This window comes from Taudactylus pleione, unplaced genomic scaffold (genome assembly GCF_031769625.1).
Source record: "Taudactylus pleione unplaced genomic scaffold, aTauple2 ptg002262l, whole genome shotgun sequence".
NCBI lineage: Eukaryota > Metazoa > Chordata > Amphibia > Anura > Myobatrachidae > Taudactylus > Taudactylus pleione.
Window position 1 is genome coordinate 315,681 of NW_028286653.1, and position 23,335 is coordinate 339,015.

General features: G+C 48.3%; 1 protein-coding gene across 1 annotated transcript in view; it reads left to right on the forward strand.

Annotated features, from left to right (window-relative positions):
* The window catches only part of LOC148431437 (protein zyg-11 homolog), a gene marked incomplete at its 3' end in the record, with an annotated part of 111,032 nt that overhangs the window by 60,656 nt on the left and 27,041 nt on the right, over positions 1-23,335 (forward strand). The window contains exon 9 of the mRNA XM_088466009.1: positions 18,484-18,645. Within this exon, the coding sequence (XP_088322135.1) occupies positions 18,484-18,645 (162 nt within the window). The remainder of the gene's footprint in view (positions 1-18,483; positions 18,646-23,335) is intronic.

Genomic DNA, 23,335 nt, shown 5'->3' on the forward strand with positions numbered 1-23,335 from the left:
CTACACAGGGTATGTATCACCCTACACAGGGTATGTATCACCCTACGTACCACCCTACACAGGGTATGTACCACACTACCCATCACCCCACACAGGGTATGTATCACCCTACACAGGGTATGTATCACTCTACGTACCACCCTACACAGGGTATGTATCACCCTACACATCACCCTACACAGGGTATGTATCACCCTACACACCACTCTACACAGGGTATGTATCACACCACACATCACCCTACACAGGGTATGTATCACACTACCCATCACCCCACACAGGGTATGTATTACCCTACGTACCACCCTACACAGGGTATGTATCCCCCTACACATCACCATACACAGGGTATGTATCACTCTACACATCACCCTACACAGGGTATGTATCACTCTACACATCACCCTACACAGGGTATATATCACCCTACACACCACCCTACACAGGGTATGTATCACCCTACACATCACTCTACACAGGGTATGTATCACTCTACGTACCACCCTACACAGGGTATGTATCACTCTACGTACCACCCTACACAGGGTATGTATCACTCTGCGTACCACCCTACACAGGGTATGTATCACTCTATGTACCAACCTACACAGGGTATGTATCACCCTACACATCACCCTACACAGGGTATGTATCACTCTACGTACCACCCTACACAGGGTATGTATCACCCTACACATCACCCTACACAGGGTATGTATCACCCTACACAGCATCCTACGCAGGGTATGTATCCCCCTACACAGCACCCCACACAGGGTATGTATCACCCTACACATCTCCCTACACAGGGTATGTATCACCCTACACATCACTCTACACAGGGTATGTATCACCCTACGTACCACCCTACACAGGGTATGTATCACCCTACGTACCACCCTACACAGGGTATGTATCACCCTACGTACCACCCTACACAGGGTATGTATCACCCTACGTACCACCCTACACAGGGTATGTATCACCCTACGTACCACCCTACACAGGGTATGTATCACCCTACACATCACCCTACACAGGGTATGTATCACCCTACACATCACCCTACACAGGGTATGTATCACCCTACACATCACTCTACACAGGGTATGTATCAACCTACGCATCACCCTACACAGGGTATGTATCAACCTACGTATCACCCTACACAGGGTATGTATCACCCTACACCACACCCTACACAGGGTATGTATCACCCTACACCACACCCTACACAGGGTATGTATCACCCTACACCACACCCTACACAGGGTATGTATCACCCTACACCACACCCTACACAGGGTATGTATCACCCTACACCACACCCTACACAGGGTATGTATCACCCTACACCACACCCTACACAGGGTATGTATCACCCTACACCACACCCTACACAGGGTATGTATCACCCTACACCACACCCTACACAGGGTATGTATCACCCTACACCACACCCTACACAGGGTATGTATCACCCTACACATCACCCTACACAGGGTATGTATCACCCTACACATCACCCTACACAGGGTATGTATCACCCTACACACCACCCTACACAGGGTATGTATCACCCTACACATCACCCTATAACCCTACAGATCACCCTACACAGGGTATGTATTACCCTACACATCACCCTTCACAGGGTATGTATCACTCTACACATCACCCCACACAGGGTATGTATCACCCTACACATCACCCCACACAGGGTATGTATCACCCTACACATCACCCCACACAGGGTATGTATCACCCTACACATCACCCTACACAGGGTATGTATCACTCTATGTACCAACCTACACAGGGTATGTATCACCCTACACATCACCCTACACAGGGTATGTATCACTCTACGTACCACCCTACACAGGGTATGTATCACCCTACACATCACCCTACACAGGGTATGTATCACCCTACACAGCATCCTACGCAGGGTATGTATCCCCCTACACAGCACCCCACACAGGGTATGTATCACCCTACACATCTCCCTACACAGGGTATGTATCACCCTACACATCACTCTACACAGGGTATGTATCACCCTACGTACCACCCTACACAGGGTATGTATCACCCTACGTACCACCCTACACAGGGTATGTATCACCCTACGTACCACCCTACACAGGGTATGTATCACCCTACGTACCACCCTACACAGGGTATGTATCACCCTACGTACCACCCTACACAGGGTATGTATCACCCTACACATCACCCTACACAGGGTATGTATCACCCTACACATCACCCTACACAGGGTATGTATCACCCTACACATCACTCTACACAGGGTATGTATCAACCTACGTATCACCCTACACAGGGTATGTATCAACCTACGTATCACCCTACACAGGGTATGTATCACCCTACACCACACCCTACACAGGGTATGTATCACCCTACACCACACCCTACACAGGGTATGTATCACCCTACACCACACCCTACACAGGGTATGTATCACCCTACACCACACCCTACACAGGGTATGTATCACCCTACACCACACCCTACACAGGGTATGTATCACCCTACACCACACCCTACACAGGGTATGTATCACCCTACACCACACCCTACACAGGGTATGTATCACCCTACACATCACCCTACACAGGGTATGTATCACCCTACACATCACCCTACACAGGGTATGTATCACCCTACACACCACCCTACACAGGGTATGTATCACCCTACACATCACCCTATAACCCTACAGATCACCCTACACAGGGTATGCATCACCCTACACATCACCCTTCACAGGGTATGTATCACCCTACACATCACCCCACACAGGATATGTATCACCCTACACATCACCCCACACAGGGTATGTATCACCCTACACATCACCCCACACAGGGTATGTATCACCCTACACATCACCCTACACAGGGTATGTATCACCCTACACATCACCCTACACAGGGAATGTATCACCCTACACATCACCCTACACAGGGTATGTATCACCCTACACAGGGTATGTATCACCCTACACAGGGTATGTATCGCCCTACACAGGGTATGTATCGCCCTACACAGGGTATGTATCACCCTACACATCACCCTACACAGGGTATGTATCACCCTACACAGGGTATGTATCACCCTACACAGGGTATGTATCACTCTACGCAGGGTATGTATCACCCTACACACCACCCTACACAGGGTATGTATCACCCTACACAGGGTATGTATCACCCAACACATCACCCTACACATCACCCTACACAGGGTATGTATCACCCTACACAGGCTATGTATCACCCTACACATCACCCTACACAGGGTATGTATCACCCTACACAGGGTATGTATCACCCTACACATCACCCTATAACCCTACACAGGGTATGTGTCACCCTACACAGGGTATGTGTCACCCTACACAGGGTATGTGTCACCCTACACAGGGTATGTGTCACCCTACACATCACCCTACACAGGGTATGTATCACCCTACACATCACCCTATAACCCTACAGATCACCCTACACAGGGTATGTATCACCCTACACATCACCCTACACAGGGTATGTATCACCCTACACATCACCCTACACAGGGTATGTATCACCCTACACATCACCCTACACAGGGTATGTATCACCCTACACAGGCTATGTATCACCCTACACATCACCCTACACAGGCTATGTATCACCCTACACATCACCCTACACAGGGTATGTATCACTCTACACATCACCCTACACAGGGTATGTATCACCCTATAACCCTACACAGGGTATGTATCACCCTATATCCCTACACAGGGTATGTATCACCCTACATATCACCCTACACAGGGTATGTATCACCCTATAACCCTACACAGGGTATGTATCACCCTATAACCCTACACAGGGTATGTATCACCCTACGTACCACCCTACACAGGATATGTATCACCCTACACATTACCCTACGCAGGGTATGTATCGCCCTACGTACCACCCTACACAGGGTATGTATCACCCTACACATCACCCTACACAGGGTATGTATCACCCTACACATCACCCTACACAGGGTATGTATCAACCTACGTACCACCCTACACAGGGTATGTATCACCCTACACATCACCCTACACAGGGTATGTCTCACCCTACACAGGGTATGTATCACCCTACGTACCACCCTACACAGGATATGTATCACCCTACACATTACCCTACGCAGGGTATGTATCACCCTACGTACCACCCTACACAGGGTATGTATCACCCTACACATCACCCTACACAGGGTATGTACCACACTACCCATCACCCCACACAGGGTATGTATCACCCTACACAGGGTATGTATCACTCTACGTACCACCCTACACAGGGTATGTATCACCCTACACATCACCCTACACAGGGTATGTATCACCCTACACACCACTCTACACAGGGTATGTATCACACCACACATCACCCTACACAGGGTATGTATCACACTACCCATCACCCCACACAGGGTATGTATTACCCTACGTACCACCCTACACAGGGTATGTATCACCCTACACATCACCATACACAGGGTATGTATCACTCTACACATCACCCTACACAGGGTATGTATCACTCTACACATCACCCTACACAGGGTATATATCACCCTACACACCACCCTACACAGGGTATGTATCACCCTACACATCACTCTACACAGGGTATGTATCACTCTACGTACCACCCTACACAGGGTATGTATCACTCTACGTACCACCCTACACAGGGTATGTATCACTCTACGTACCACCCTACACAGGGTATGTATCACTCTATGTACCACCCTACACAGGGTATGTATCACCCTACACATCACCCTACACAGGGTATGTATCACCCTACACATCACCCTACACAGGGTATGTATCACCCTACACATCACTCTACACAGGGTATGTATCAACCTACGTATCACCCTACACAGGGTATGTATCAACCTACGTATCACCCTACACAGGGTATGTATCACCCTACACCACACCCTACACAGGGTATGTATCACCCTACACCACACCCTACACAGGGTATGTATCACCCTACACCACACCCTTCACAGGGTATGTATCACCCTACACAGCATCCTATGCAGGGTATGTATCCCCCTACACAGCCACCCTACACATCTCCCTACACAGGGTATGTATCACCCTACACATCACTCTACACAGGGTATGTATCACCCTACGTACCACCCTACACAGGGTATGTATCACCCTACGTACCACCCTACACAGGGTATGTATCACCCTACGTACCACCCTACACAGGGTATGTATCACCCTACGTACCACCCTACACAGGGTATGTATCACCCTACGTACCACCCTACACAGGGTATGTATCACCCTACACATCACTCTACACAGGGTATGTATCACCCTACACATCACTCTACACAGGGTATGTATCACCCTACACATCACTCTACACAGGGTATGTATCAACCTACGTATCACCCTACACAGGGTATGTATCAACCTACGTATCACCCTACACAGGGTATGTATCACCCTACACCACACCCTACACAGGGTATGTATCACCCTACACCACACCCTACACAGGGTATGTATCACCCTACACCACACCCTTCACAGGGTATGTATCACCCTACACATCACCCTACACAGGGTATGTATCACCCTACACACCACCCTACACAGGGTATGTATCACCCTACACATCACCCTATAACCCTACAGATCACCCTACACAGGGTATGTATCACCCTACACATCACCCTACACAGGGTATGTATCACCCTACACATCACCCCACACAGGGTATGTATCACCCTACACATCACCCCACACAGGGTATGTATCACCCTACACATCACCCCACACAGGGTATGTATCACCCTACACATCACCCTACACAGGGAATGTATCACCCTACACATCACCCTACACAGGGTATGTATCACCCTACACAGGGTATGTATCACCCTACACAGGGTATGTATCGCCCTACACAGGGTATGTATCACCCTACACATCACCCTACACAGGGTATGTATCACTCTACGCAGGGTATGTATCACCCTACACACCACCCTACACAGGGTATGTATCACCCTACACAGGGTATGTATCACCCAACACATCACCCTACACAGGCTATGTATCACCCTACACATCACCCTACACAGGGTATGTATCACCCTACACAGGCTATGTATCACCCTACACATCACCCTACACAGGGTATGTATCACCCTACACAGGGTATGTATCACCCTACACATCACCCTATAACCCTACACAGGGTATGTGTCACCCTACACAGGGTATGTGTCACCCTACACAGGGTATGTGTCACCCTACACAGGGTATGTGTCACCCTACACATCACCCTACACAGGGTATGTATCACCCTACACATCACCCTATAACCCTACAGATCACCCTACACAGGGTATGTATCACACTACACATCACCCTACACAGGGTATGTATCACCCTACACAGGCTATGTATCACCCTACACATCACCCTACACAGGCTATGTATCACCCTACACATCACCCTACACAGGGTATGTATCACTCTACACATCACCCTACACAGGGTATGTATCATCCTATAACCCTACACAGGGTATGTATCACCCTATATCCCTACACAGGGTATGTATCACCCTACATATCACCCTACACAGGGTATGTATCACCCTATAACCCTACACAGGGTATGTATCACCCTATAACCCTACACAGGGTATGTATCACCCAACACATCACCCTACACAGGCTATGTATCACCCTATAACCCTACACAGGGTATGTATCACCCTATATCCCTACACAGGGTATGTATCACCCTACATATCACCCTACACAGGGTATGTATCACCCTATAACCCTACACAGGGTATGTATCACCCTATAACCCTACACAGGGTATGTATCACCCTATAACCCTACACAGGGTATGTATCACCCTACACATCACCCTATAACCCTACACATCACCCTACACAGGGTATGTATCAACCTACACATCACCCTATAACCCTACACATCACCCTACACAGGGTATGTATCACCCTACACATCACCCTATAACCCTACACAGGGTATGTGTCACCCTACACAGGGTATGTGTCACCCTACACAGGGTATGTGTCACCCTACACAGGGTATGTGTCACCCTACACATCACCCTACACAGGGTATGTATCACCCTACACATCACCCTATAACCCTACACATCACCCTACACAGGGTATGTATCACCCTACACATCACCCTACACAGGCTATGTATCACCCTACACATCACCCTACACAGGCTATGTATCACCCTACACATCACCCTACACAGGCTCTGTATCACCCTACACATCACCCTACACAGGGTATGTATCACTCTACACATCACCCTACACAGGGTATGTATCACCCTATAACCCTACACAGGGTATGTATCACCCTATAACCCTACAGAGGGTATGTATCACCCTACACATCACCCTACACAGGGTATGTATCACCCTACACATCACCCTACACATCACCCTACACAGGGTATGTGTCACCCTACACAGGGTATGTGTCACCCTACACAGGGTATGTGTCACCCTACACAGGGTATGTGTCACCCTACACAGGGTATGTGTCACCCTACACAGGGTATGTGTCACCCTACACAGGGTATGTGTCACCCTACACAGGGTATGTGTCACCCTACACATCACCCTACACAGGGTATGTATCACCCTACACATCACCCTACACAGGGTATGTATCACCCTACACAGGCTATGTATCACCCTACACATCACCCTACACAGGCTATGTATCACCCTACACATCACCCTACACAGGGTATGTATCACTCTACACATCACCCTACACAGGGTATGTATCACCCTATAACCCTACACAGGGTATGTATCACCCTATATCCCTACACAGGGTATGTATCACCCTACATATCACCCTACACAAGGTATGTATCACCCTATAACCCTACACAGGGTATGTATCACCCTATAACCCTACACAGGGTATGTATCACCATACATATCACCCTACACAGGGTATGTATCACCCTATAACCCTACACAGGGTATGTATCACCCTATAACCCTACACAGGGTATGTATCACCCTATATCCCTACACAGGGTATGTATCACCCTACATATCACCCTACACAGGGTATGTATCACCCTATAACCCTACACAGGGTATGTATCACCCTATAACCCTACACAGGGTATGTATCACCCTACACATCACCCTATAACCTACACATCACCCTACACAGGGTATGTATCAACCTACACATCACCCTATAACCCTACACATCACCCTACACAGGGTATGTATCACCCTACACATCACCCTATAACCCTACACAGGGTATGTGTCACCCTACACAGGGTATGTGTCACCCTACACAGGGTATGTGTCACCCTACACAGGGTATGTGTCACCCTACACATACCCTACACAGGGTATGTATCACCCTACACATCACCCTATAACCCTACACATCACCCTACACAGGGTATGTATCACCCTACACATCACCCTACACAGGCTATGTATCACCCTACACATCACCCTACACAGGCTATGTATCACCCTACACATCACCCTACACAGGCTCTGTATCACCCTACACATCACCCTACACAGGCTCTGTATCACCCTACACATCACCCTACACAGGGTATGTATCACTCTACACATCACCCTACACAGGGTATGTATCACCCTATAACCCTACACAGGGTATGTATCACCCTATAACCCTACAGAGGGTATGTATCACCCTACACATCACCCTACACAGGGTATGTATCACCCTACACATCACCCTACAGATCACCCTACACAGGGTATGTGTCACCCTACACAGGGTATGTGTCACCCTACACAGGGTATGTGTCACCCTACACAGGGTATGTGTCACCCTACACAGGGTATGTGTCACCCTACACAGGGTATGTGTCACCCTACACATCACCCTACACAGGGTATGTATCACCCTACACATCACCCTATTACCCTACAGATCACCCTACACAGGCTATGTATCACCCTACACATCACCCTACACAGGGTATGTATCACCCTACACATCACCCTACACAGGGTATGTATCACTCTACACATCACCCTACACAGGGTATGTATCACCCTATAACCCTACACAGAGTATGTATCACCCTATAAGCCTACACAGGGTATGTATCACCCTACACATCACCCTACACAGGGTATGTATCACCCTATAACCCTACACAGGGTATGTATCACCCTTTAACCCTACACAGGGTATGTATCACCCTATAACCCTACACAGGGTATGTATCACCCTACACATCACCCTATAACCCTACACATCACCCTACACAGGGTATGTATCAACCTACACATCACCCTATAACCCTACACATCACCCTACACAGGGTATGTATCACCCTACACATCACCCTACACAGGCTATGTGTCACCCTACACATCACCCTACACAGGGTATGTATCACCCTACACATCACCCTACACAGGGTATATATCACCCTACACATCACCCTACACAGGGTATGTATCACCCTATAACCCTACACAGGGTATGTATCACCCTATAACCCTACACAGGGTATGTATCACCCTACACATCACCCTATAACCCTACACATCACCCTACACAGGGTATGTATCAACCTACACATCACCCTATAACCCTACACATCACCCTACACAGGGTATGTATCACCCTACACATCACCCTACACAGGCTATGTGTCACCCTACACATCACCCTACAGAGGGTATGTATCACCCTACACATCACCCTATAACCCTACACATCACCCTACACAGGGTATGTATCACCCTACACATCACCCTATAACCCTACACATCACCCTACACAGGGTATGTATCAACCTACACATCACCCTATAACCCTACACATCACCCTACACAGGGTATGCATCACCCTACACATCACCCTACACACCACCCTACACAGGGTATGTATCACCCTACACACCACCCTACACAGGCTATGCATCACCATACACATCACTCTACACAGGGTATGCATCACCCTACACATCACCCTACACATCACCCTACACAGGGTATGTATCACCCTACACATCACCCTACACAGGGTATGTATCACCCTACACACCACCCTACACAGGGTATGTATCACCCTACACATCACTCTACACAGGGTATGTATCAACCTACGTATCACCCTACACAGGGTATGTATCATCCTACGTATCACCCTACACAGGGTATGTTTCTACTTCAGGGTCCATAGGGGGTCCACAGGGTTGACCTTGGGGTATAGGTTGGGAACCAAATCCGGGCACCACGCAGTTAAAGCTTTTAGCTCCCAGGATGCACTTGGGTCCACTCTCCCTATAACCCCGCCCCCCAGCCAGAGGCACCTCAGTTTAAGTTGGTGCCCGGCCGGAGTCGGGTCACCGTTACTGCAGGGGGGCTGCTTAGCAGCCCCTAAGCTTAAAAGAGTTTTATTTTATTATTTTTTTTTTACTACTCTTCAGAGCGGCAGCGTCAGACTGTCCAATGGACGTCTGAGCTGCCGCTCCTACACCCCGCCGGCGCTGCGACGCCAGTACAGATCTGGGGATCGCAGCGGGACCCCAGAGTCAGACCGGAGGCGCTAGCGGTGGCGGCGGGCTCCCCCTCCATGGAGGCATACAGCCCACAGCCCACCAGGGATTATAGCGGCAGCGGGAGCCGGCATCCCGGGGGGTTAATTGCTAGCCAGGGGAGGAAGCCTTCCCTGTCTAGCGGCTCCTCCCCTCAGCTCAGCGCGCCTTTCAATAATACAGTCTGGCGTCGCTGAGCTGCTTCCTCCGCGGGCCACGCTTCTTCTGAGGTCTCCAGCGGCCATTTTCTCTCTGTGGTGCTGCAGAACTCTTAGGATGTCAGTGAGCCCAGTCCCCCTGCGTACCTGGCCATTTTGGGTGAGTGTACACAGCGCTATAGCCTTCCCAGACACTGAATCTGGGCAGTTGAATGTAGCGACATTGTGCAGTATATTATATGACATGTTTATGTATGTATATATATTTTTCTGCATTGTATGTGACTTATGCTAGTGCTGACTGTCTGCTTTTTCTCTCACCTGTCAGTGTATATCTATCCCTTTTCTTTATCTGCCCTAATACAGGTGTACCTGGGGTGGTTCTGAGACCTCACATATATATATTTGTTAATATCTGTGAGGTTTGTCACATACTGTTGCGTGCTGCACGTTGCCATATTTTAGATGGAACTGTGAGTTGCGTACGCTGATAATGGGTTCCTGCAGCTAATCTTAGCGTCAGTCAGGACCGGTATGGCGCTGCTTAATATTTCCGTCAAGATAGTCAGATATATCTGACCAGGAGATTGCACACGATACTGCACCCATTATTGCTATCCTGCAAGTCATAGCCTGCAGGAATTAGTGCGGAGGATTTTAACTCAGAAAGGTTTACGTATGCGGCACCATCTGGTGCCGGGCCCCTTGCACGACCCCCTTAAAGGGCGTTGTTTCTCAGGATCCTCTCCTTTGAGGATCGCCGGGCGGGCCCCATTGTCGTCACTCGCTTGGAGTTACTTCACCATACTGCCCTTTTGAACTCGGGGTATCTCGCAATTTCTTGCAATTTACCCCTGTGTCACAGACTATCGCTCCCTGCCGGGGTTTTTCACAGTACATGAATTACCTCCGATACCACATCGGTCTGTCATTCCCCTTGCAGGGATTACCACAACGGCCACCCTGGTGGATGTCGTTTTATACGAAATACTAATTGGCGTGATATACGCCCTGTGGTTACTGACCAGTGGCTCTGCCGTGAACTGGATGGTATATTCGGCTCTTTCCCTCTCACATGGGGGGGAGCCGATCTCAAGTATTATTATCCCTGCTTTGGGGCTGGTAGCCAGGCTCATTCTGGATATAGAGAATGTCGATCCTGCACCAGTATCATACATCTCCCGTTTTCTGCCCAGCGGGTGGATCTCATAGCGGGAGTCTGGCTGTCCCCAGATACGAGGAGTCACAAAGGCCTCCTGTTTCCCATTCCCTGAGGGTCCTCACAAGTAATGGAAATCCCCTTCTGGGATGGATTTGTATGTTAATCATCGGGTTACAGGCATTAATACGCCTCCCATCCCGGCCTGGACGGATTTTACGGATCCGTAGGTGGTAACTTTGCCTGAAATCAATGTACTCGTTTTCAGGGCCTGTTGCCCGTCCTACCATGGCCATCGCATGGTGATGCTTTTGTAACGTTTTTCCCCTCCAACACGTCTGAGGTTCAAATATCTTTTTGCCGCTCACAAAATATGCAGTGGTCATATGTGGGATTACCTCATGGGATGCCGGTCTTCTAACTTTCAGGGTTTCGGCGGCGTCTGTATCCGCCGCAGTACCCTATGGTTGCGTTATGGGAAAGCAGAGGTGCACACTCCTTCCAGGGGGAAGTTCTTGTTTGGTCCTGACCTTGACAAGATCGTTGCATCATTGGCAGTATCACTAATGGGGAGATACCGTCTTTAGCTACTCCCACTACATTCGGACTAACTCTGTTAAGTCTTTTTGTCCTCAGGGTCAGCCTAAAGGCCTGTTTTTTCCTAGGCTGTCGGCCTCCACGGGGGCCACCATATCCAGTACCGAGCAGTCCTGGACTTCCGGACGACCCTGTTTCTACACCTGAGGATATACCCTCAGCCTGACGGGACAGGTCTACATCTGGGGAATTTCCAGAGTGAGGTACTGATTCTCAACGGCCTCTCATTGCTCATGCAGCCTCCTCACAGGCATTGTTACACGGGCCCTTCTTCAGAACTGATCAGGGCCTTACAATCCCAGAAAGCTATACAGTCTTTGTGGTAAGCAGAGCTATTTCGGCCAACCTCACTATCTCAGTGAGGGACTGGTTGTTCTACTTTCTTTTTGGGGCGGTGACCGACTGGTCCTCCTTTGCCTATACTCTGTCTCAAATCCCTGAATCAGATTACAACGGTGCCTTGACTCAGGTGGAATCGTCCATGCTCCATCATCCGATGTTTGGAACCTGGGGATTTTATGGTATATCCGAGTATTCAGGATACGTACCTACGGGTACATACAGAGCCCTCTCATCAGCATGGGTTCAGGTTTGCTGTGCCACAGCAACACTTGTAAGTTTCGGGCTCTGCCTTTTGGGGCTGTCCTCAACTCCACCGGGGTTTACCAGCTTTATGGATTTTCTGACAGTTCACCTGTTCAGTGTATCCGAATGCTCCTTTCTCTGGACGGTCTCCTGCTTTTAGCAGGATCACCAAGGTACTTTACCGCCAGGTCAGGATAACCGGGGCTTCTTCTCGTCACAGAAAAGTCCTCCCTGCATCCCTCACAGGGTTTTCTTCATCTGGGAGCACTGCTGGATTCTCAGAATCTGAGAATTTTTCTGGCGTAAGACAAGATCTCCACTCTTCAACTTCGAGTGTGCGGATATCTACGCAGTCGACATATGTCATTACTCTTTGTGATGCGCGGTCTACCAGAGTGTCTACCTTTTGGTAGGGTGGAATGTGCTCAGTTCCATTCCAGGCCTTGCCATAATTGACTCCCCTCCAGATGGATCGAGTTTTTTCCATCGGATCGCTGTTCGAACGATGATACTTTCTCCGGAGGCGAGTTGGTCTCTGTCCGGGTGGCTATGGCCATCTCGTCCAGGGTGTTCTTTGCTAAAGACAGTGTCTGGTCCGCATTCGTTTCGGGGCAGTTGGACGTCTGTCGCTTCTGCCCTGCCACTTAACTTGTTGATACTTTAAGCTGTCTTGGACTTTCACTCTGGCCTAACCCATTTGTCACGGTAAACCTGAATAGGTTCAGTCCGACAGTGTCACAACAGTGGCTTCCATCTAGGCAACACTGGTAGTTGGGTGGCAATGTTAGGAATGTCACCCATTCTGACATAGTCCAAGGGTCTTCTCCTGGCCAACTCTGCGGTGTTTATTCCCGGAGCTCTCCATTGGGAAGCGGGCTTCCTCAGCCGTCACGGCGTGCATCCCGGGGACTAGTCTCTTCTCCAAGAGAGGTTTCAACTCCTGGTGAGCAGAGGGGGCCTCCCTGAGGGGATTGATCCCCATGGCCTTCTGACTCGATCACACATTACCGGTGTTACAGTCCAGCTCTAGGAGTACTGAAGCTACCTTCAGTGACTCTTTGTCAGTGAAGTGGTCCTTCCACTTTGTGTACCTGTGTCCTCCGGTCTCCCTTCTTCCTCGAGGTCTTCGGAAGTTTAATTCGAGACGGAGGGGCTTTCCTTCTGGGGGCTCCAGGTCGTCCCAGACATCATTGGTACTAAGATTTTCGGAGTCTCCTCCTCGATGCTCCGTTCCTACTGCTTCACTATCTGGACCTGTTGTCTCAGGGTCCTTGTTTTTCCCTGGATCTGGATCGCTTGTCTTTAACTGCGCCCCTACTGTGGTCCTCGGGCTTCCCTGGCTCTGTCTTCATTGAGATGTTTAGAGCAGATAGGCCAGACTTTGCTGGGATCTGCCACGGACTGTGGCATACATAATTCTTATGGTATCGTACCTGTCGATACGATCCTCCGGTGTCCAGGATTTCCAGATATTCTGGCATTCCTTCCAGCTGGCTTGGGTTTCACCCTTGGCCTGGCCTTCCTGACAGTGCGGATCTCTACACTGTCGGTATGGTTAAGATATGGAATTGCTCCGCTCTGGTATCCAGTTCATCCTTTGGAGTGTTTTCTGGATTATGTCTCCACTTGTCCTCCCTAGGGACTCCTGGGGAGTTAGTAGTGGTTCTTTGTTCCCTCCGGGGACAGTCAATGGAACCGCTGGTTGTGATAGCCATTACATGGTCTATTGTTTAAGCTCTCTCTCTCTCTCTCTCAGGGTGTTTAAATCAACCAGGAGAGTGTCTGAATGGGGAGCGTTCTCATGTGGCTCCCTCTTCTGGAGGGCATCATGTCAGGGTGTGAGTTGCTCTCGCCCTGTGTTTCTTCTTAAAGTGGTTTTTAGGTTCCATATTATTCTGGAACTTATGGTATGGCCATTCAGTTCCCAGTCCTCTCGGCTGTTGTGGCCTCATGGACTGTGGTCCGGCCTCTTTGGCTTTATGTGATCCGTTCAAGTTCCTTATGGTAAGCGGACTCCTTATTGGTGGTCTGCGGTTTCTGGTTTTAACAGGAAACGATGGCCGGCCTATAATGAAATGTTGACTGGATGGCCTCGTATGTCTTCCTCAGGGGCCTACCCATGGGTGGGCATTTCTGTCGTTGAGGCTTGTTTTTTTCTCGGGCCGTGTAACCCTCGTGGGCGGCTCGTCGTGGCGCCTCGGCTGTTTTGCCTTACTAGGTGTCCACGTGGTCTTCTGTCCATACCTTTTTAAGGTTCTAGGCATTGGTTTCCTTTGCCTCTCAGGATGCTTCCTTTTTGGCGACGGATTCTCCTCTCAGCACAGGAGCGTCCCCACCCTTGGTTGAACTGCTTTGGGACATCCCCAAGGTCAACCCTGTGGACCCCCTATGGACCCTGAAGTAGAAAACAAGAGATATGGTAAGAACTTACCTTTGTTATCTCTGTTTCTACGAAGTCCATAGGGTCCACAGGGCGCCCGCCCTGACGCACCTGGCTTCATATGGGCTGTGTTACTGGTCACCGGCTTCCCGTCTCCTTTTCTGTGAGTATGGTTCTAGAGTGTTCCAGTTTTCTCTCTCTTTTTCTCTCCTCCTCCGGCCTTTGGCTACTTACAATCTGAGGTGCCTCTGGCTGGGGGGCGGGGTTATAGGGAGAGTGGACCCAAGTGCATCCTGGGAGCTAAAAGCTTTAACTGCGTGGTGCCCGGATTTGGTTCCCAACCTATACCCCAAGGTCAACCCTGTGGACCCTATGGACTTCGTAGAAACAGAGATAACAAAGGTAAGTTCTTACCATATCTCTTGTTATCACCCTACACCGCACCCTACACAGGGTATGTATCATCCTACGTATCACCCTACACAGGGTATGTATCACCCTACACCGCACCCTACACAGGGTATGTATCACCCTACACATCACCCTACACAGGGTATGTATCACCCTACACATCACCCTACACATCACCCTACACAGGGTATGTATCACCCTACACATCACCCTACACATCACCCTACACATCACCCTACACATCACCCTTCACATCACCCTACACATCACTCTACACATCACCCTACACAGGGTATGTATCACCCTACACAGGCTATGTATCACTCTACACATCACCCTACACAGGGTATGTATCACCCTATAACCCTACACAGGGTATGTATCACCCTATAACCCTACACAGGGTATGTATCACCCTATAACCCTACACAGGGTATGTATCACCCTATAACCCTACACAGGGTATGTATCACCCTACACATCACCCTATAACCCTACACATCACCCTACACAGGGTATGTATCAACCTGCACATCACCCTATAACCCTACACATCACCCTACACAGGCTATGTATCACCCTACACATCACCCTACACAGGCTATGTGTCACTCTACACATCACCCTACACAGGGTATGTATCACCCTACACATCACCCTACACAGGGTATATATCACCCTACACATCACCCTACACAGGGTATGTATCACCCTATAACCCTACACAGGGTATGTATCACCCTATAACCCTACACAGGGTATGTATCACCCTACACATCACCCTATAACCCTACACATCACCCTACACAGGGTATGTATCAACCTACACATCACCCTATAACCCTACACATCACCCTACACAGGGTATGTATCACTCTGCACATCACCCTACACATCACCCTACACAGGGTATGTATTACCCTACACATCACCCTATAACCCTACACATCACCCTACACAGGGTATGTATCACCCTACACATCACCCTACACAGGGTATGTATCACCCTACACATCACCCTATAACCCTACACATCACCCTACACAGGGTATGCATCACCCTACACATCACCCTACACACCACCCTACACAGGGTATGTATCACCCTACACAGGGTATGTATCACCCTACACACCACCCTACACAGGGTATGTATCACCCTACACATCACTCTACACAGGGTATGCATCACCCTACACATCACCCTACACAGGGTATGTATCACCCTACACATCACCCTACACAGGGTATGTATCACCCTACACATCACTCTACACAGGGTATGTATCAACCTACGTATCACCCTACACAGGGTATGTATCAACCTACGTATCACCCTACACAGGGTATGTATCACCCTACACCGCACCCTACACAGGGTATGTATCACCCTACACATCACCCTACACAGGGTATGTATCACCCTACACATCACCCTACACATCACCCTACACATCACCCTACACAGGGTATGTATCACCCTACACATCACCCTACACAGGCTATGTATCACCCTACACATCACCCTACACATCCCCCTATAGAGCTCTCAGTGAATGTTTAGGAGCTGCTCATTTCTCCTTATTCTGGCATCTCATTCATTTATGTTTATGAAAAATTGGAATTAACTGCAGCTGTAATAACCACGTATCTGGCTAATATCCTCTCCAAAAATGTTACCAAAATTATTGATTTTATATATATATAACTATGAGCTATTTATATCTGAATCAGTTGAAATTTATTAACAAATATCCAGATAAAAAAACCCAGCAGGAGGCAGCGGGGAGGTTGCACAGGGGCAGGCTAGGTGGGCTTAGTCAGTCTGGCCCCTCTGACATGATTGCATCAGATGTGACCACGCCAGGCAAATGGGTAATATTCAATTGGGGCCCATACTTTACAGCCCAGTGTGATTGTGTTCCACAGATACCAGAAATGGTTTCTATATACACTGTGGGATTGTTCTAATACATACATACATACGTACATACATTCATACGTACATACATACATACATACATACATACATACATACATTCATACATTCATACATACATTCATACATTCATACATACATACATTCATTCATTCATTCATTCATTCATTCATTCATTCATTCATTCATTCATTCATACATTCATACATTCATACATACATTCATACATACATTCATACATACATACATACATACATACATACATTCATACATTCATTCATACATTCATACATACATACATACATACATACATACATACATACATACATTCATACATTCATACATTCATACATTCATACATACATACATACATACATACATACATACATACATACATACATACATTCGTACATTCGTACATACATTCGTACATACAGACACACCTCCAGTCATACATAGATTTTCAGGTAAGGTCACTTTGATCCCACATATATCCAATAACCAGATCCTGATTTATAGGGAAGATCCATGGAAATGTCTGTTTTGTTTTCTTCTTTTTAAAGCAACTTCTGCAAATCGTGCGTCAGAAGACCAGCCAGAGCCTGGTGGACACCACCTTAAAGTTTACGCTCAGTGCCTTGTGGAACCTGACTGACGAGTCCCCAACGACATGTCGACACTTTATAGAGAACCAAGGCCTGGAGCTCTTCATGAAGGTCCTCGAGGTAAAGTACAATTAGCGCTGAAACGCCCGTCAGACGGCTTGTGTGTAAGTGAAGCCTTAGCGTATTGGTTGTGATGTGCGCGGTGCACAATATGCATCATCTAACCTCTACGTGCCATTGTATACATAGACGTTCGTAAATCTCTCCCAGATCACACACGGAACGATTATTTCTATTATTGAGCCTGTAGTTTTATTTTCTGAAAGTTCCCAAATATCTTTTATTTCTGACTTGGCAAAAATGTTTCACATTTATAATGTTGGAATTTAACGCAAAAATCCGTGTTCCAGTCCTACATGTGTAATATCCTCATTTACAAAAGAAAATGAAACTATAATTCAAACAATAAATAACTATACTAATACATAAAGGGTGCTTGAAAATGATAAAAGAAATCATTAAGTGTGAATTCAATTTGTTATTCATGTTTCATTGCATTAAGATCAATACTGTGTTATTACTTGTTATTGGTTTATTACATGAATTATTGTATTGTGACTATTTGCGTTTCTGCTTGTACCTGTAGTTCATTTCGTCTTTTCTCTTGCAGCAAGGCTGGGGAACACGGGACATTGGGATTGTAGGTTGGGGCTGGAGCTGGCACTTAATGAAATTGTAGCTTTAAATCCTAAGCTCCTCCCCCTGCAGTCCCACGAGTCCGAGTCCAGTGTTCTCTAGGTGCCTGAAGGAGTCGGCACGCTTTAGCAGCGCTTTGTTAGTATTCTCCTTTTATTTGTAATTTATGATTCACTTTATAGTTCGGTAACTGTGCGCTGCTCCCCTCCCAGACCAGCAGGGCGAGCCAGGCTGCTGGGAAGTACTCCAGGTCTGGGAGGCGTGGAGGGGGCGGAGCTTCCAGCACCGCACTCCTCCCTGGCCGTGGCATGGTCTACAAGCGCTGTTTTCAGCCACGGCCATCATTCATCTCCTGGGCCTGATAGTTCTGCCCCACTTCCCTGAAATGCTAAACTCTGCTCCCCTGCGGCTCTGGCGGTGTCTCCTGGAAGTACTGCTTACTTCTAATTGTATTTGCTGCCTGTTTCTTCTTCAGGGTCCATAGGCTCCACAGGGAGACCTTGGGGTATAGCTGGATCTGGATCCCGGGCGCCACGCATTTAAAAGCTTTTCTCCCAGAATGCATCGGAACATCCTCCTCTATACCTCGCCCCCGAGCTAGAGGCACTTCAGTTCTAGTTGGTGCCCGGCCGGAGTCGGGCCACTGTTTTGCGCAGGGGGGGGGGATAGGCAGCCCCAAAGCTGTTTTAATTTTATGAGTTATTTGTTTTTTTACTTTGACTCTTCAGAGCGGGCAGCGGTAGACCGTCCATAGGACATCTGCGCTGCTGCTCTATCACCCCGCTAGCGCCACAACGCCAGTACAGATCTGGGGATCTCGGCGGGACTGCGGGGTCTGTGCTGGCCGGGCCACGCTGGACTCCCTGGACTGTTGCCAGACGTACAGGAACAGGTAAGGGCGGATCACAGCTTGTGGTGATCCGCGTGTTAGCAGTCCAAACCTCCGGTCTCTGGGGACAGACCGGAGGTGCTGGCGGTGGAGGCAGGCCCCCCATACCCTGCGCTTCCACTAGACCACCAGGGATTTGAAGTTGGTAGTGGTATCCAGCATTCCGGGGGTTAATTGCCGGCCAGGGGAGGCAGCCTTCCCTGTTTAGCGTCTCCTCCCCTCAGCTCAGCGCGCCTTTCCGCTAAGGTCTGGCATTGCTGAGCGGCTCTCCTCCTACGGCCACGCCCCCTCTGAGGTCTCCGGCAGCCATCTTCTTTGCTGTATCGCAGATCTCTCCGGGCAGCGTGCGGACCAGTCCCCCCCTGTATACCTCTCTCCCCTGGGGTTAGTGTATACAGCACTGTAGCCTTCCCAGACACTGAATCTGGGCGGTTGATTGTAATGCCAAGTTGCAGTAGGTGATTTCTATCTGCATTGTATGTGACTTATGCTAGCGCTGACTCTCTCTCTCTCTCTCTCTCTCTCTCTCTGTCTGTCTGTCTGTCTCTCTCTCTCTCTCTCTCTATATATATATCTATATATATATATATATATATATATATAGTATAAAAAATGTATGTATGTCAGACATGTCTGATGAGGTGGTCGAGCACTACAGGATCTACCTTGGCCGTTTTTTTTTCTCAGGTACTGGCCTCCACTGCGGATTGCCCGATGGTCCTGTCCGTTTTACCCCGGCGAGCCATCCTTCCCTCTCAGGGTATCCTGCAGTTGTTGCAGTCTACTCCTGTGCCACAGACTGTCACTCCCTACCCTATATGCAATCCCCTCCGTTACCACAACAGTCCGTCATTCCCTTCCAGGGTCTTACACAAGCCGTACAACCACCCTGAGTGAATATCCACAAAACATAATAGGTCGCACCAAAGAAATTGATATATTATCCCAACACAACCTTCCCTAAGTATAGTTACAATAGATATTCTATATAAATTACAAGGGTGCGATCCCTGGACAATAAACCTAATAAACAACAAAAAAAGAGAAAGTAGTCCATATAACGGAATGCACTAATGTGTTATTGGGTACTATAATATTAAAACATAACTTTTATTCAATATAAATTTAAACACACAAATAATATAAAATCAGCGAAGTAAAATGACGGTAAAGTAGGAAAACCTATAAATAAGGGCTGTAGTATTAGTGTCCCATCAGTGTAGTGAGAAACCGTATATGAATATTGAAACTATTTATTCATTTGATGAATCACTTCTAGCAGCCGGCAGAGTTATCTGAGTTATAAGAGAAGAAACACAACAGTGATGTATTTAGTATCAAGACTACTCCATAACAGACAGATATATCTTATTTTTTACTCAGTTATTAGTTATAATCCTAAAAAGACTGCTCCGCACAGAGCTAATCTTTAACCAGGAATATTAAGAAAAGACGTCCTGCTTTCTGTACCATATAGTTCCTTTTTATCAGATTTAGATATAAGGATTCAGATGAATATATAATAAAGTTACTGAATATCCCTTAATTCCCAGATTAATCATTAGTTCACATATCCATCATTAGCTAGTAACCTGCCCTATGTCCTTACATCTGCCCTGCTATCTATTACCGGCTAGTGTATCCGCTGTAAGCTGCCGCTATTACCGGCTAGTGCATTCGCTGTAAGCTGCCGCTATTACCGGCTAGTGCATTCGCTGTAAGCTGCTATCTATAACCGGCTAGTGCATCCGCTGTAAGCTGCCGCTATTACCGGCTAGTGCATCCGCTGTAAGCTGCCGCTATTACCGGCTAGTGCATCCGCTGTAAGCTGCTATCTATTACCGGCTAGTGCATCCGCTGTAAGCTGCCGCTATTACCGGCTAGTGCATCCGCTGTAAGCTGCCGCTATTACCGGCTAGTGCATCCGCTGTAAGCTGCCGCTATTACCGGCTAGTGCATCCGCTGTAAGCTGCCGCTATTACCGGCTAGTGCATCCGCTGTAAGCTGCCGCTATTACCGGCTAGTGCATCCGCTGTAAGCTGCCGCTATTACCGGCTAGTGCATCCGCTGTAAGCTGCCGCTATTACCGGCTAGTGCATCCGCTGTAAGCTGCCGCTATTACCGGCTAGTGCATCCGCTGTAAGCTGCCGCTATTACCGGCTAGTGCATCCGCTGTAAGCTGCTATCTATTACCGGCTAGTGCATCCGCTGTAAGCTGCCGCTATTACCGGCTAGTGCATCTGCTGTAAGCTGCCGCAATTACCGGCTAGTGCATTCGCTGTAAGCTGCCGCTATTACCGGCTAGTGCATCAATACTGTACATAGTTTAACGTGTTTAGACACAGTGTACATTACTAGCTGTACATGAGAGACAGCTGTAGCTACGGTCCGCTACTATTGCCGGCTAATCTCTGCCTTAATACTGGCAGTCACAGCGTGCAGCACTAGTGCCGCGATCAGACCCCCTTAACACAGGAGGTTAGTAGCGGCTTGTTCATTCACAATTTAAGACACATTAAAATATATCAGTACTTTCTCAATTTAACTGGGCACAAATATTTATACTACAGCCTAACGCTGATGCGCGTTTCGCTGTAGCTTTTTCAAAAGTTATGTTTTAATATTATAGTACCCAATAACACATTCGTGCATTCCGTTATATGGACTACTTTCTCTTTTTTTGTTGTTCACCATGAGTGAATGTCTTTTCTAGTTCAGTTAAGAGTTTGGCAGCTTCGTCTATGGCCTTTCAGACCATGTTCCAGAATGAAAGACCTCAGAAGGCATCTAAACGCCCTGTTTCTACTTCAGGGTCCATAGGGGGTCCACAGGGTTGACCTTGGGGTATAGGTTGGGAACCAAATCCGGGCACCACGCAGTTAAAGCTTTTAGCTCCCAGGATGCACTTGGGTCCACTCTCCCTATAACCCCGCCCCCCAGCCAGAGGCACCTCAGTTTAAGTTGGTGCCCGGCCGGAGTCGGGTCACCGTTACTGCAGGGGGGCTGCTTAGCAGCCCCTAAGCTTAAAAGAGTTTTATTTTATTATTTTTTTTTTACTACTCTTCAGAGCGGCAGCGTCAGACTGTCCAATGGACGTCTGAGCTGCCGCTCCTACACCCCGCCGGCGCTGCGACGCCAGTACAGATCTGGGGATCGCAGCGGGACCCCAGAGTCTGTACTAGCCGGGCTCTGGAGGAATCCCTGGGCTGCTGCCGGATCGACGGG